Source organism: Caloenas nicobarica, chromosome 1, assembly GCF_036013445.1.
Source record: "Caloenas nicobarica isolate bCalNic1 chromosome 1, bCalNic1.hap1, whole genome shotgun sequence".
NCBI classification, from domain to species: Eukaryota; Metazoa; Chordata; class Aves; order Columbiformes; family Columbidae; genus Caloenas; species Caloenas nicobarica.
The window spans coordinates 16,969,277-16,986,517 of record NC_088245.1 but is presented as its reverse complement, the minus strand read 5'-3'; the positions used below and the strand labels follow the sequence as shown (position 1 = coordinate 16,986,517).

Sequence of the window (17,241 nt, the reverse complement as noted above, 5' to 3'; positions counted from 1 at the left end):
GCGGCGCTGCTCGGGGGTTCCGGCGCTGAGCAGGAGCTGGGGCACGTTAATTAACGCAGCAACACAAGCGGCGTGAGCACCTGCGGTTAACCACCTGCTCGCTCATAACGGCGCGTACCCTGTTTCCCCGAAAATAAGACAGGGTCTTTTATTCATTCCATGAGCAACAATCTACATTTATTCTTGAACAAAACCCCAACATTTATTCAAACGTAGTCATGTCTCCATTCTGGAACATGACCGTGCCTCTCCGATCCAGGTGTGAGAGCACAGCCCTTGCCAGCCCTTATTGTTCTGGGTCTTGTGGGGGTCTTTTGAGTGCAATTCTTTTGGGAGTGTCTGCTTTTCTTGGTGAAGGGTCTATCTGTCCTGCCGCATTCTATTACGAATTAATTTTACTTTTTTACAGGTATAGCTGCCTGGGCACTACTTAAATCAACTTTTTAGATGAACTGTAACTAGGGCTTATTTTTGGAGTAGGGCTTACACTTCGAGCATCCTCAAAAATCCTGAAAAATCACGATAGGGCTTATTTTCAGAGTAGGTCTTATTTTTGGGAAAACATGGTACCAATGAGGACTTGCCATGTTTTCCCCCCTTCACTGCTGAATTTGGTGCCACACAGCTGGCCCACACCTCACCCAGCAGGGCAGGGGGCTCAGGGTGTTGGCCACAGGAGAGACCAGACACTGTTTAACCAGCCAGAAAGGTGGAAAAATCTGAAGAGCTTCCTGTCCCACAACCCTCTCCCCTTCTTCAGGCCAACCAGAACACTCAGACAAACTCCAAGCAAGAGCCTTGCAACTGTCCATGAGCAACAGGGCTCAGCAAGTTGAAAAGGACAAAGACCCAGAAGAAAACATCACAGTCTCCATTTGATTGCTTCATGTTCATGATCACCTAACACAAAGGCTTTTCTACCTGGCTCCAAGCTGCTACTGGAGGACAGCGCAGGCCTCCCTGCACTAACCCTGCTGCAGGCACCTCTGGGTGTTTGAGCAACTGACTTGTACTGTGAGGCTCCTGTTGCAGACACATGGAGCTGCCGCCTCAGTGGCTGAGCTCCAGTGGTCAGGCTAGTCAGTGCAGCTGAATCCCAGAAGTATTCAGCTGGTCAGGCACCTGCTCCAGCACCATACACTTGGGTGTTTCACCTGGCAGATGACCCCAGCTTGTTCACAAGGTGTCATGGTTGTGATAAAATACAAGGAATTTGTTCATTAAAGTCCCTTTGTTGAAATGTTTTGTTATTTGTTTGTACTTAGTGAGCAGTATGGAAAGTTGTTTTGAAAACCAAGGGTGGTGGGTTGTCTGGCTGGAGAGGCATGTCAAGGTTATTGCAAAGTCACAACAATGACCACCTAGCAACAGAAGACACATGCGCAGGAGGGACAACCCAAGCATATAAAAACTGAAAGAACTCGCCACGTGTTGCACGCCCCTGTTAAGGAGGGCCGCCCAGCGCTGTCTTTGCTTATTGCAGCCTGCTTCTATTTGGCAATAAAACTTTAATTGTTTAAGTTAATTAGAGTCGAAATTTATTACAATGGTCATGCTCAAAACCAGGATTCAGGTCTGCTGCCTACAAAAGCCTGCATTCACATGTGTAGTTCTCAATGGGCACAGAATACCTGGCTCTCTTGCAAGTCCCTGAAGCAGAAGGCATAAATCCGTTTACCTATTTTTTTTAAAAGAAATCACAAATACATCACTCAAGAAAAAAACTTCATGTTTTTCTTAAAAATCTGCTTCAATTTAGAAATATGTAACCAAACTCAGTGTTCCCCCCATTTAGGGGCTAGTTGAAGACCTAGTTTGAGTATTGCTTTTAACTGCACAGAACTGGCTCAAAGTTTTAATACATGCTTCAGTTGAAGCAGCCCTCTTGCTTCTCACAGGACCACAGGAACAAGCAAAGAAAGTACACAAATGCCACACTTTGTTCATATTTGGCAGGAGCAGGTGGCATGGTTGTTTCCTCTTGACTGAAGTTTTCACAATCTGGCCACAGGCCTTCATTGAGAACAGAGTCTGACACTGCAGTAACCACAGAAAATGCAGCTGCGCTAAGCAGGCAAGCACCTTCAGATAAAGCCAAGGCAGGAGCCTTGTTCAGCATCAAAATGTTTCACAAACTCATCTCAACACTTTTTCCTACTTAATCACTTAGAATATCCAACTTCTACCACTTTTTGAATTAATACCAACAGCTGAAAATCCATTTCCATCTCTTGATAAACTTGCACTAATATATTAAGCTAGTACATACATGGCAGTAGTCTCTAGTCTCTAAGACAGGCTTGTTGCTTCAACATTTTAGGGGCTACTGCTGTGTGCATTTTCATTCATCTCTCTGTATTTAAAATCTCCAAATATTATCCACATGAGGCAATTCAGGTAACAAAGCATTTTTCTATTCTTTGAGAGTAGGAAAGTTCAAGTCAACTTTCAAATGTTGAGACAAAACCATCTGGCAGTAACAAGCTGTTGCTTTTTCCTTCAAATGACTAACAACAGCTGAATTTATGTATATTCCACCAGCATTCAACAGCAAAATGTTTGTTCACAATTTTGCTACACTTTTGTATGAAAAAAAACCACTGATGTCCACTAGTTTTACCTATCTTAACATTTGTTCATGAAACACTAAAATAGTCTCAAAGCTAGTAATAAAAGATTGCTTTTTTTTTGTAAACTAGTTTATTTTAAATTAAATCTTCATTGCACACAAGGGATAAGGAATCAAAGACAATTGGTAGGAGATGAAGACAGGCTCCAAAGCCTTAGAACAGCACAGTGTAAATACCATGAAGAGAACCATTAAATCAGACTCAGAATTCTAATAGTCTTGACATAGTCAAACTATTGATGCAGTTAATGCAGTTCATCAGATAATCTACAGCCTTCTTCAAAAAAACTTGTAGAGTGAAGAGTAACAGCTAAAGACTTGAAATATAACAGATGCCAAGCATTCTTTTCAGTTCATGTTCAGAACTTGAGCAGAGGAGAATCCAGATTTTCTTTGTTTACATCAGGACTCAAAGTGATAAGAGGTGAACTCAAATCAATTAGCTGGAAAAAGAAAAAGAAAATTTAGCTACTGTGGTCAGCTGTTGCACATAACTACTAGCAGTGATAATCTCCATTAACACAGTCTTCTCATGTACTTTTTTTATTTAGGATTCCCATTACTCTCTAGAAGACAGAAGAATCACACTCAAGCTTTTAGGTTCAGGTTTTTAAACATCTAGCTCCTTCTTAGACAAGCACAAGCTTGTCATGAGGTGGTTACTGCCTGTATTCACCTTAAAAGCCTAAGAAGACTTTTTAAAGTTTCACTACTGTGCATATTCAAGTGACACTGTCATCCAGGCAGGGCAGAGTACTTTTGAACTCTCCTAACCCCAGAAGTCAGACTTCTGTGATCCTCTTTTAAAAGACTTTGAAGGACCTGATAGTAATCCCAACTACATCCAATGCCAAGGCTGCATCCTCATAGTTACCACCATTCATCTGACAATATCTAAAGGCATCTACCTTCAAGCCACTAGTGCGCAAAATGGCTTGTCCAGAAATACTTGTTAGAGTAGACTCCAATGCACATCTTTCAACTAAGGGAGGGGATTAGGAGTTAAACAGGAGAGACAGCCTTTCTTTTTTGCTGAAAATGAGCTGCTGCTGGCACCAAGAGCTGCAAATTTACAAGAAAAAGGAGTCAGCATGCCTACTCTACTAATGCCAGCACTCCCTGCTTCAGACAGTTTCATTCTGTGAGAAATGCTTTAAGCGTTAAGGTCTTCCTCTATCTTTCTCCTTTTCCTATTTGCAGATTCAGCTCTAGTTCAGATAACATTGTTTGATTTTAAATATTATGTTCTCTTAAGAGCATCTTAACATGTAGAAAGATATTGAGCTAATAGTAAATAATTATTACAGTATTGTGGAGCTTCTCTGCAGGCAAGTGTATGCAGCCAGTTGACATCTTTCTGCTAGCATATTTGTACCAGAAAACTTGAAGATAACTTACCTTCACCTGCCCTGAGAATGCAGGCTTTAGAGGAGTAATCTTATTCACTTCAGGAGTATTGGAAAGGTCAATCAGAGGTCTGCTCTCACATTCCAAAGTGTGTGGGAAAGATATGTCTATTCCCATATCTACCAGTAAGGCCTTAAAAAAAAGAAAGAAGTTCAGGTTTTCCCCTCTGTTCTCCATGCTTCCTTCATAAACATTTAGGCAGCCAATTTAGCTTATACAGCTGTAATTATCACAGAACAGGCTTAATTTACAGGTTGGGTATTTTTTTTATGCAGGGTTGCCTGCACACAGTGTGAAAACCTCAGCTCTCACTCTGCCAATGGCTAGCATCACAAATGGGGAAAATGCAGTGAGAGAAAGTAAAATAGCTCCTTGGGGCACAAAACAATTTTTCACTTAAAAGAGTTAAGCCAAATTAAAAACTATCTTAATATTTAAATGACTTGACTACAATTATCATGCAATGTTGTTTAGCCATATAAAGTATTCTGTAGAGCTCCAAACTTTAGTTATGCTTTTGCCCAGTTGAACTACTCTATACATATGCTAAGCAATTCTGTAACAGATACTTCATGTCATCAAGTAACCTAACAGAGATAATACCGATGCAATAATGTCAAGCAATTAATCTACAGGTTATTCCACACCAGAATATTTGTAAATCAATAGCCACCTTGACAGGTTAATATTTCAGAACTACCAGTTCAGTGCTTTAACATGACACCAGTCAATTTTTCAGAGCGGGGAAAAGCATTCACTGAAGTACATGACATTTAACTAAGTTTATTGCTACATGGGCTTTGGGATTTAATCCTCACTCACTATATGCAGATTTGCTCTACTGTTGGGTGATTGAATTTAGCTACAGCAGTGGGTTTTTTTCTTTTACTTGATTTTTAAGGGCTTTATGGCTGCAATAGGAACTGCCTTGTGACATTGCCTTTCTAATAAAAACCACAAGGATTTCACAGTACTTCCAGAAATGGAAATTTAATATGAAATCTTCAAGTATTTGACTGTTCAGCTTTGAGATGGGAACAAACTTAGTGGAAACACTGAACAGATGTTCAGTGCTAAAAACAGTCACTAGAGGGTGCACACATTTAAAGTTAATCCACTTTAACTTAATATGTACTGAAGTGGTTTTCCTACCTATCCCTCATCTTGAAATAACATTTTCAAGAAGTTTACCTGGTAGTTCTATAGAAAAATGTATTGTCATTTTTTACCTCAGTTTGTTTCTCTTCAGCCAGCTGATTTTGTACTTCAGTCTCTTTTATTTCGTTTTCTACTACTTCTGCAGCAGTTTTTTCTGGTGAGAAGTCAAGTGCAAGAGGTAGCACAGGTGGAGGAGATATATCATCTTCTGAAGAAGACACCTGTGTCTTAGTCTCTTTTGTCTGTTTAGAACTAGAGAAAAGAGCATTGGCAATAATTGAGTTCTTAAATCAGCATGAACTACTAAAACCAGACAAGCCAATGTCCTAACCTCATTTTTTCCTTCTGCCCTCCTCCCTCACCCCAAGTTTTAATGACCAACAGGCTTCCCATATTTTCATCCAAAAGAATACTAGTAACCTGCAAAATACAAGTTATTTCATGCTACAATAAATGTATAGGCTACCCATAGGAAAAAAAAAAGAGCTAATGACTTCAGCATGATGAAGAATTTAATCCTAAATTGACATATGCAGCCTAAACTTCACAAACGTGATTTTTTTGTTTGGTTGGTTTTGTTTTTCATGGGTTTGTGGTGTTTTTGTTTTGTTTTGTTGTTTTTGTTTTGTATTGGTTTGGGTTTTTTTGACTTTGAAGAAACAGCTAGCAAACAAGTACCTAATATTGCATATCACTGAGCAACCCACTCCAGTCCCTGCTGAGAGGAGGTACTGACACCAGCTGGAAGATCAGGAGTTATAATCAGCTTACTATGATAAAGTCATTGTAGAGACAATAGTTGTTGCCTTGAAAGATTATTTTGAACATTTAGCCTAAGCAATATAACATATAGGAAGAGTGTTCTAGCCATGAGTCATTCATGCTTTAATACTGTTCATCTCCACCCACCATGAAGCAAGCCTGCATACATATTCATGGCACTTGTGAGGAGATGTTAGGCTGATATGAAGTAACATTATTTTCACAGAAAACAAGCATAATTAACAACAGTGTAGGATTCACCCATTCTGCAAGCAATTATTTCAAATGAAATACAGGTCAGCCTGCTCAGAAACTAAAGTTCAGTCAACTAAACCCTTGGCTTTTGACTAATGCTTTAACAAAGTGTGATTTTACAGAAGCACTGGCAACAGTATAAAACAAAGTTAAGAGCAATCTGTATTTTAACCAGCTCCTTTCCTTCATCAGAAGATAACAGCAACATAACACCAGCACCAAAGCAATTTTCAGTCAGAGCATCAGATACAAGTCATAAGTTGTCCACTAGCTCAAGATATACAAATAACTCCCTATTAGAGATTATAATTATTAAATGTCAGATATTGACTCATCTCAGTAAGTCTTATAGTATTTTACTAGTCACAAGATGCAAGTATTTATTAGGCTTATAAAACATCTATGCTCAAATGTTTCATTCTAATATTTAGCAGAGGCCCTTGAAACCTTAAAGTCATCAATAAAATTCATTTAGAGGCAGTTTGCCTACAATACTCTTTTCATACATGGAGGTTTTTGTCTTACCCAGCTGTAAGAATCTTTTTAGTGGAAAAGCTGGAACTTTGGCAAACAGGTGCAGCATGTGGAGAAAACGCTATTCTTGGTGCACTTTTAGGAGTCACTGCTGGAAATCCTGAGATACGGCGAACAGGCGTAGGTAAGCCAGAGCGTTTCAGACTGGCAGGAGTCATGGAGACAGACTTCTCAGGAAAACAAGGCTTCCGAAAGGTCCCATCTCCTGAGGCTTTCACAGGAGTGCTGACTGCCATGGCACTAAAAATGGAATATGCATTAGCCAAAAGCTTTTAGAAACAGTTTTATTCAAACTATCAAACTATTCTACCAAACAATAGAAATCTGTCTCCCTTTGGTCAGTAAGGGAACGGTAATCATCATAAAGTTGATAATCACAGCATAGTAAGGGCTTCACAAGAATACTTTTAGGAATTCCTCTAGTCTGCTTCACACTGCAAAGAAAACCTTCTTCTGAAGGGGGGGTGGCGTTTGGTTTAGTTTTGGTATTTTATTATTATTTTAAAATCAGTTCCAATAGGCAGTAACACAGCTAACCTGGAGGGTTCTCAACGGACTAGACAATTAAACAAAAAACCTTTTAAATATTGTTGCAACACCCAACCATGTTGCATTCTAAGAAGTATGCCCCAGTATGTTCAGTTTTCAGTTAAGCCCTACCTTCCAGGTGTGCCACAAAATGCTAGTCCATGAGATGGTGTTGCTTTTGGTGCCAGTTTGTTTGTTGGTGTACCTAAGGAGAGAAGTTTCATTAATTGCTATCCACACTGATATTTGGTTTTTTTATAAAAGATACTCTTCAGTTAAAATACTAATTCCTTCCAAGAGGTGGACAGAAGTGTAATGTAACAAATAACAAGCATTCAAGGTAAACGTTTGCTTTTATTAGCCAAGCTAGAAGACGGGTCACACAAAGTATGTGCTTACCTCCAGTCTTCACCGGAACCTTAGTCAGACTCGTAGGAACAGACAAAAGTCGAGCCCTGGGCTTTGGACACAGGCTTTCTCTTGTTGCACTTCCATCTTTACTCTGCTGACATAGGTTCTGTAGACTGGGAACAGAGCTCAGCTTCTGAATTCCAGTGCTTACAGCCTCAGATGGTATCGCAGAAGCTGAAGATTTAGCCAAGCTTACAGCACTGGATGTTTTGGGAGTACTAGATCTTGCTTGCTTCCTGAATTTCTCACTATTGGCAACCTGCAGAGATGATACGCTGGTGGGTCTGACAAAGCCCAGCCTGTTTGTGCTAGAAGAAAGCCTAGAGCCACTCACACTGGCTTTTGAAGACACACTTGACTTTCCTGAAATAGAAAGTTATACTTCTGAGCTTATTGCTAAGTTTTTGACTAAGCAGAATAATTACACTCACACAGGAAAAAACCCCAGCAATTCACAGCATTTAAATTTATGTTCAAACAACTCAAGTTTAAGGAGAACACATACAACTACTGAAAACTTACTCCCTGAATTCTCCAGCTATTTTGTCTGTTTTAGAAAATCTCCTTGCCGAATTCCTGAATTACTGCAATCAAGCCAAAGAATATTCTTCAAGAAATGCCAAAACAGTTTGCAGATTCAAGTTACATTTTCAACATACTCTCCCAGCACAGTTGTTTCTGTTCCCTTAATCAGGCATTCGAGAAGGTAATAGTTCAAGTTATGCTTATTAACACCACAGGCTGAACTGCCCCACAGGTGCCTTTCTCAGTTTTCTGTACAGTTCTTACTTTTAGTCTGTAGGTTACTTTCATTAATAAGAATCTTGACTAGACACTTCTATCATATAAAATATTTCTTATTAAGCTTTAACTTTTACTGATATATTTTCCATCCAGAAACAAGGTACAAAATAAAAATTTGCAGTAACTTGGTATCTTGATAGATCTACAAGAACTGTAGTGCTTAAATCTGTCAGTATTTTTAGGAGACTATTTTCCTGACCCACTGAGGCTTACTGAAAGGGTCAAATTGATGTCCTCATTATAGTATAAGCCTCTTGTATTAGGTTATCTCCCCACAGTTTTTTGTTTGTTTGGTTGGTTTTTTTCCAATCTGCTTGAGTAAACCTCATCCTTTTATTAGGCTTACAGAAACTCAGAACTTGGAACTAGGCCTTCCACCTTCCTTTTGCATTTCAGTTGTTTTGGTATTGTTTTTTATCCAAACCCACAGTCCAAGACACACTTAGCTACTTCAAAATTGATCTGTGGCACAAATCTGTAGTAAGAGTGATTACCATTTTTTCCTATGGGAGAAATGGGTAAACTTGAATTCAGACTTGAGTTCATGCTGGAAACTGATGAAGTCCTTCTTGTGAGACCACTGGCAACACCAGGAAGTTTCAGTTGTGTTATCTTCTTCAAGCCAGGCTGAACCAGAGAATATAGTTTATTCAAAAGCAAAAAAACCTACTTGCATTATTTTGCCATGCTTTTCTTGGTATTATATGTTTGTATTTGTGAATTTTAGATAGGTTCCTTCCTCAGAGTACAGTTTTAAAAGTGAACTTTCTAAGAAACAGTTCATTATATCTGGGTTATTATACAGAACTGGAACAACAGATCTAGGAGGTGGACTGTTACTTTTATTGCTGCCACAAACTTGAGTATGGACTTAAAGGAATTAAAGACTAAAAGGAGTAACCCCAAGCACCAGTGTGTGCTGGGCCCCAAGCAGCTGGAAAGCACCTTACAGACAAGGCCCCTGGGAGTGCTGGTGGACAAGCTGACCAGGAGCTGGCGATGTGCCCTTGCAGCAAATAATGCTAACGGTGCCCTGGGCTGCACGGGGAGGAGTGTTGCCAGCAGGTCAAGGAAGGTGATCCTGTCCCTCTGCTCACCACTGGAGAGGCCACAGCTGAAGATCTATGTCCAGTTCCAGGCTTCCCAGTAGGAGGGCAATTTGGAGTTACTGGTAAGAGTCCAGCAAAGAGCCATGAAGATGCTAACAGCCTTGAGCATCTCCCATCTGAGGAAAGGTTTAGAGAGTTGGGACTGTTCAGCCTGGAGAAGGCTCAAGGTGGATCTCATCAATATTTCCAAAATTTGACAGGACAGAGTCCAGTGGTGCCTAGTGACAGGACCAGGGGCAATGGGCACAAACTGAAACACAAGAGGTTCTACCTCTGAACATCAGGAAACACTTTTTTACTGCAAGGGTCATCGAGCACTGGCACAGGTTGCCCAGAGGTTGTTGAGTCTCCATCTTTGGAAATATTCACAAGCCATCTGGCCATAGGCCTAGGCATCTGACTCCAGGTGACCCTGCTTGAGCAGAGGCTTAGACCAGATGACCTCAAGAGGTCACTTCCAACATCAACATTGTGATTCAGTGAAGCAGCACACAGCATGGAAATAGGTGTCTAAAGCTCCAAAACAACTCCTGACAGCTGTAGGTATTATACCCTCAGACAAGTTATCACAACCTTTTCATATGGTATAGTTAACCACACACATAACAAAACTTTGTTTCTTACAGAAAATTGCTGATCACTTAACTGCAGCTAGTGCTTTAAAAAAAACAAAGGTAATGCTTGTTAATCCAACACATTCATAGCTGCTCTTGTGTTCATTGTGTTATAGGCTTAGAACACACATTCAAGAATAGCAACTGCAGAACAGAGACTATTCCTTAAAGCCATTATACACAACAGTATAACTTTAAATTAGAAAGTAAACTATATTCATTTTTTTCTCTGTATTGAAACATCACAAAAATATTTTCATATTAAGAACTCTTGCCATTACCTTACTTGGTGCAGGAAGAGCTTTTTTATCTTGCACTGAGGAACTGCTACTGAATGAAGACTCGAAGACATCTGAAGCAGCACTAGATTTATCAGAAATTGGATCTTCAGATGATCCCATGCTGTTCGAGCCTCTTTGTGTAGAAATGCTAGCATGTTTTCCTGATCCAGGCTGCAAGTTTCAACATAACATTTTAAAATAAGCTACTAGTGTTTCTAGAAATGACTATAAAGCTTTTTACACAAATTGATTTTGTTAAGAAACCAAGACAACAGTAAATGAAGAAGCCTTTGAACCCAGTCAAATCCTCAGTCTTTAGATTAATACAGTTTAAAGTTAGTCTAGTAGGTGTATTTGCTAAGCACTAGAACATGTTTGAACCCAGATATTGGACACCAACCTAAGGACAGTTCTGCAACAACAATTCATCAGCACAAATTTTACGCAAGCATGTTCACCTACATACTCTAACAGCTGTTCCATACAAGGTCTCCATTTAATTAACATTCTTCTGCTTTACACTAGCTTTCCAAAAGACAAGACATTACAATAGTAGACTGCACTACGCAAACTGTCTGTTTAGACAGCAGGGTACAATTTGGCTAGTTAAAGCATTAAGACTGTGCCTTATAGCACCCAAAATCAAGAAGAGACTCATAACATAAAGGAATCAAAGGGTCTCCTATTTTCTATAGAGGGTGGTTCCCAAGGAGCCAATAACACATTTCCAGTAAAATCTGCAGTACGTGCTGGAGCCTAAGCCATAAGGTGTAAAGCAATAAAATCCAGAACTTGTATCTGGAAACTGAGATTTGTGCACACAAGGTCACTGTTGCCTTGCTATCCTAGAACACATTTTTAGTTGGTCAAATAGCCACATCCTAAATGTAACACCATTAATCAGTGCTTCTTGTGATTGAGACACATTGTGGACAGAATTAACACTAAAAGATTTTCCTGTCCTATCAAAATAATTGTGTGTTTTCTTCCCCTCCATCTCTACTGACAAGTGTTAAGAGTAAACAAAGCCATTTTTGCACATTAAGTCACTAATAACACTGAAGAAATTTTAACAGCAACAAAACAGTGTTTAAACAGAAGCCAAGAATTTTGGTATTCAAAACACCAGAACACAATGGAGAATAAAATTGCCTCCAGATGCTCCACATTGTCATAACAGATAAACTAGTTGGCTACTATACCATAGTATCTGCCTTAACTTTTTCACATGTTTCCTGCCTAAGGATCTTATGAAATAGAGAAACATCAGAAGATTAAAGTCCACTTTTAAAAATAAAAGCTTGTAGCCAGTTTAAACATTCCTCAAACACAAAGGCCATGTTTAAAGAAAATATTGTTGCCCAGAAGCTGTCTTTACCTTTTCAGTAGTAAACAAATTGCTTTTTCCAAGAGCAGATGAAGGTTTCGCCATTGGGAGTTTGCCAGGTGCCTTCATATTTATTTTCTTAGTTTTCTGTTCTTGTGTCAGAGGTGAACTGGCAATTTTTGTAGGAGATACACAAATTTTAACAGGGCTTCTGTCTGGAGAAGTATGAAGGGCATGAGTTTTATCATCTGACAAAAGTTTATCTGATTCCTTCTGAAAACAAGGTGGCAGCTGACATGCTGTGCTATCCTGCACACAGTATGTCTCCCTTTTAACAGCCCTGGGACTTTTCTCTATATTTTGGTTTCTCAATATTTTCAGTTTTGACTTTGGGTCCTCCACAAATTTTTCTATAATCTTGTCTTCCTGTTCTTCTGATTGGCTTATTTTAGTCTGTTCATTCTTGCTTACAGTCTGTATTTGCAGTGCTAACAAACGAGCTTCTTTGCTAATTTCCACAAAGTTCTCTCCTGTAAATGGGCTCCACATCAGTTTATCATCAGAAGGAGGCAGTCTGTTTTTTTCAGCACATTTTTTTGCTTCAATATTGACAGCAATACATTTTTCTTTGTGCCCCAGAGGTCCAAAAAAAACTTCATCTTCATTTCCACTACAAAGAAAAATAAGTCAGCCCAGCATCATATGTTTGTCCTCTTTAAAGGTATATGTACCTGTAGACTCTTCACTTACCTTGCTGGAGAGAGTGAAAGGTCAAAATCAAACTTTTCATCAATTAGAAGAGGAATGTCTGAAATTATAACAATAATAATTTTGTCACAATGGGGATTTGCAAGAAAAATGATTGCATTATGCTTTGACAATTTGATGAAACTGTCAGCAAAGAAAGTTTTAGCTACCAAGTTTAAATAATTATTAAAAACATGGTTTAGGTCAAATAAATTGAAGGTACAGCTGTGAATACGGTCATAATTGTGATAGATGCCCAAATATCACAAAACATTTCAGAGCTAATTTCTATGCATCCATAATAACAACGTAGGATCCAGCTGTGGCAAAGGGTATCAGCAACCTCCAGCCAAGAGAAGTGAGAATATATAATCTAGAGCTACATGACAATGCAGTTGTCCTACCAATCAGTTCTTTTCCAGTTGAGACCACCACAGGACAGTAACAGGAGCCAGTAAGATTAGTTTTCCTGTTAGCTAGCATATACACTAAATATTAATTGAATCCACAGCAGACTGATAAGGGAAAGGGAGTAGCTCAGGTTAGATATGTAGAAGAGAGGTTGATGACATCATGTCACTACTACACATGCTCTAGCATGAGTGCTCCACAGGCTCTCAAGGACTTTTGTAAGTCTGAGACTGGCAACAGCAGCCCATGCAAGGAAACAAGTACACAGAACAAGAAATAAAGCAGATGCTGGATGTCTGATCTGAACTGTCTTAATAAGGGATACACCAGGTAGAGAATATCCCAACATGTTCTACACCTACCATTCCTCGTACAAATACTTGGTTTTTCTTCAGTCACATGACTTGAGCAATCTGCTGGTATTTCTTTTCCTTCCTCCATAGTGTCTGGAAAATACAGATTTAACTATGCAGTTGGTTTTTTTTAAAAAAAAAAACCCAAACCAATAAGGTCACAAAATCTTATTATATTGTCAAATTAGCAAGGAGGTAAACATTCCCTTTGAAGGCTCTTATGTTTAGGGACAGCAAGACAAATATGGTTTATGTGCTATAGCACGACTCACCGTCCTCTCTTGAACTATCAAATTACCTTAGACTATGTATATGTGAAGTGTTGCAAACTCTGTAAAAAGCCTTCAAATTCAGCAGCAATGCCTAGGATGTTTGAAGGTCTTTAACGCAAACTCTGTGTTCAGCAACTAAGCTCCTTATACGACTACAGCTACAAGGGGCAGCAGGGCTGGACAGTTAACAGCAGAACGCTACCACCCCACAGGATAAAACTCACTTTTTACAGCACTAAGCCGAGATCGGCATAACCGAGACTCAGCACATCTGTGCTGTGCTTTAGACAGAAAGCCAGCACATACGATCTTCCTGTGCGCAAAGGTGGACCCGTCCGTGCCCTGACACAACCCGCTCAGGCCTTGCCGAGAGGTCGGTCAGTCAGAAGACCCTCGGGAAGAGCGCGCACCCCGTGCGGTGCGGCCGGACCGAAGGGTTAACGCGGGGCACGGACCTACCGGGGCCGGTCCCTCACAGAGCAGCTCAGTAGAGCCCACGGGAGCGAAGGGAACCCCCCACGCCCCCAGCGCAGAGGTTGCCCGGCAGACACGGAGCCGTTCGCCAGCCACAAGGAGGCCCGCGAGGAGCCGCCCGCCCGCCTCTCCCCGCCCCGCCTCAGGCGAGCTCGCGTAGGACCCCACAGCGGCAAAGGCAACAGCCCCTCTACAGCCAGAGGCCTGCAGACACCACACCGCGACGCCGTGAGAGCGGCTGTGGCCGCCAAGGGTCCCAACCGGGGGCCGCTGCCGCCCCGCTCACCTCCGCGGGGCCGAGGAACACGAAGCAGCGCGGCGCCGCCGCCCGGCCGTTTGAAATGGCGCGCCGCTCACGTGACGCGCCCCGCGCGCCCTCATTGGCAGGTTCGAACGATACGCGTCCCGCCCAGGGCATTCTGGGGCTTGTAGTGGGACGGGGCTCCCAACGGCCGCCGCTGGGCCGCCCCGCTCACCGGGGCCGGTTTGCAACAGGTGAAACACGTGTGGTTATTCACGGGCTGGGAGAACTGGACATGGGCCTCTGGAGCATCACAGCGCCCAGGGCCAGCAGAGGCTGCCCGGAAGGCTGCAGCCGGTGCCCATGGGTGGCTGCTGCCCGCCATGCCTGGGGCCACGGCCCCTCCTGCTCCGCTCAGCCTCGCAGGCCAGGCCGCTCCTCTGGCGCTTTTGGCCCTTCAAGTGCAGGTTCCAGCCTTGCTGTTTCATCCTCGCAGCCTGTCGCTGCTGAGTCAGGTTTGCCTGGCTGACCCCGGCAGCCGTGGTGGTGTCAGGAACGGAAGGGAAGGCCTTCTGCAGTGCCTGGGCATTACTGAGGGACTTGGCTTCAGGGCCTCAGGGTGGCTCTTTGCACAGCTGACATGCTGGCTGCAGTGGGCGCACAAGGACTCATTTTGTTTCCTCCACACCTTGGCTGGATCTGATCATCCTAGGAACTTAACTGCGCCAAAAGGGATATGTACCTGTTGCTAAACTGACATAAAGAATGGCGAGATCCCTGGGTGTCAGTCCCAGTTAATGCCAGTTAATGTGGGCTGATAGAACAGTTTTAAAAGTAGACCCATGTCAGTAAGAAACACCAGGAAAACACCACTCTGCCACATTTCTTCTGACGTTTAACGCTGCGCAGTGCTTGGGGTTTTCTCCTAATACATGCATGGCCTCAGAAATGGCAGCTGAGTGATGTGTTGTGTTCTGAGTACTTTGGGATGACTAAGTAAATCACTGGACTGGAATTCAGCAGCTGAATAAGAATGGTTAATCGTCACCTGCAGATTACCATATAGACAAAATATTTTGTAGCCCTTTCTTTACTTGGCCATTTATATTTTGGTATCTTTCAGGGAGCCATGCAAGCAGCACATATGGATCTTGAGTATGTAGCAAGTATCCTAGAATGCACAGTAAATGGCTGGGACTAAGAAGTTACTAGGCTGAGTATGAACATGCTCATTACCCACATTCCCTCCTTCCCCATCCCCCCAGGAGTCTCTCCTGGCTGGCAGTGCTCAGTTAGGTGGGAAACTGTCAGGTTTTGCAGCTCATAAAATGGGCCAATCGTCATTATTACAGAGCTGCTGTCTTCCAGCTTTTCATCTCAGGATTTTATACCTGTTCTCTTTTGTGTTTTTCTCATAAGTCCTCGAATTACGATTACTGATGTAACAATTTCATTTGTATGATTTCACCTACGGTTCTTCGCTTGCATTGCTTTCACCTATAGAATGTCTCACTAACAGAACTGGGCCACGTGCATTATAAAGGATAATTTTCCACAAATTATTATAGAAGAATGAAAGTCAGTGAGATCTCAGGAGTTTATTGTATGACCAATAATCAACAATCTCACACTTCTGAGATGAGGCTTGCACATAGCTCCTTTTGCTTAGTTCAGTCAGAAAGTGGAAGCATCAGTAAGAAACACAAAACCAAGATGAAACTAATGGGAGAAAGGGCAAACAGGCAGTAAGTGCTACAGATCTTAGGACTGAAATATAAAAATTGTATAAATAGAACTAAAAAGATAGAGGAAAAAATCAGCGTACAGCTTTTATTGTGGCACCTACCATTTGGTATGTGTTATTTAAGGAAAGAGTCATCCAATTCCTGTGGCAGAATTCAAAAGTTGGAACTGCCTATGTTTTCATGATCGGGTCTGGAAAAGCTAGAAGTAATTCAAGTCAGTAGTTCTTTACAGAATTCGTTACAGAATCTTTTCTTCCTCCAAATCACTGTAATATTTCTATTTGTCTATTTATTAGTAATATTAAAGAATGATATGAAGCCCTCTGTAGCTCCAGTGGTTCCAGTGACATGGTTTTACTCAGCAATTAGAAGGAAACAGCACATGCATTACACTGACGTATTTACTATTCTTATAACAAGTTTACTTAGAAGAAATGGAGACTCAGTTTCCATTAAACAGTCACAGTCTTGATGAAATGAAAATAGCTCTTTTTACAAATGTTAACTATAGAAAAGAGTTTTAAGACTGATAAGAGTGTGAGTGAACAAGCTCAGTTTTCATTTTCTGGACTGTGTTATCCCAAGACATTTGGAAATTGCTAATTGTTTTACTAAAACTAAAGGAACCAATTTGATTTATATAAAAACATAAATGCTATGTGAAGAAAGGCAAAAGCCTTTAGAAATGCACCAGAACTACAAGTTCAGATTTGTTTATTTGTGCCAATAAAGTAACAGTTAAATGAGTAAGATTTGGGGAGGGGCGCAGTTTAAACATGATGCAAGATGGTGTTCACACTTTGTTTTGGGAAAGAAGGGCTTTGGCCCATTTTTCTAAACTATGAATTTAAATGTGTATATTCATGAGCCCTACAAATACTTGCTGGACCATGGGATTTATTATATTAAAGCCACCATTAACCCAGCTCATCGTGCAATGCACAACTTTTGGGAGAACTTCTGCATTGGCGCAGCCTCTTGTTAATTATGGCTCCAGGTGGTCAGGGAAGAACAGGATGTACGTGACTTTGTTACTAACCCTAAATGCTCAAATGTTTTCTTTTGTGCTGATATACTGCTTATTGAATATGATCATGTTATAAAAGTCAACAGATTCTTAAAGAAGGCACCTACTTTTTAATAAAAATGTTTGAATATTAGAGCACATGTAAGTGGTGG

General features: G+C 41.1%; 1 protein-coding gene across 1 annotated transcript; it reads right to left on the bottom strand.

Annotated features, from left to right (window-relative positions):
* Positions 1–2,988: 2,988 nt before the first annotated feature.
* On the bottom strand, positions 2,989–14,494 carry GTSE1 (G2 and S-phase expressed 1). Its single transcript, XM_065658253.1, is given in 14 exon segments — positions 2,989–3,072; positions 4,028–4,168; positions 5,266–5,446; positions 6,737–6,985; positions 7,406–7,478; positions 7,673–8,047; positions 8,983–9,115; positions 10,493–10,663; positions 11,871–12,489; positions 12,570–12,633; positions 13,340–13,423; positions 14,363–14,390; positions 14,392–14,425; positions 14,427–14,494. Coding segments are annotated over 14 exon segments (2,304 nt in total).
* Between the last annotated feature and the right edge of the window lie 2,747 nt (positions 14,495–17,241).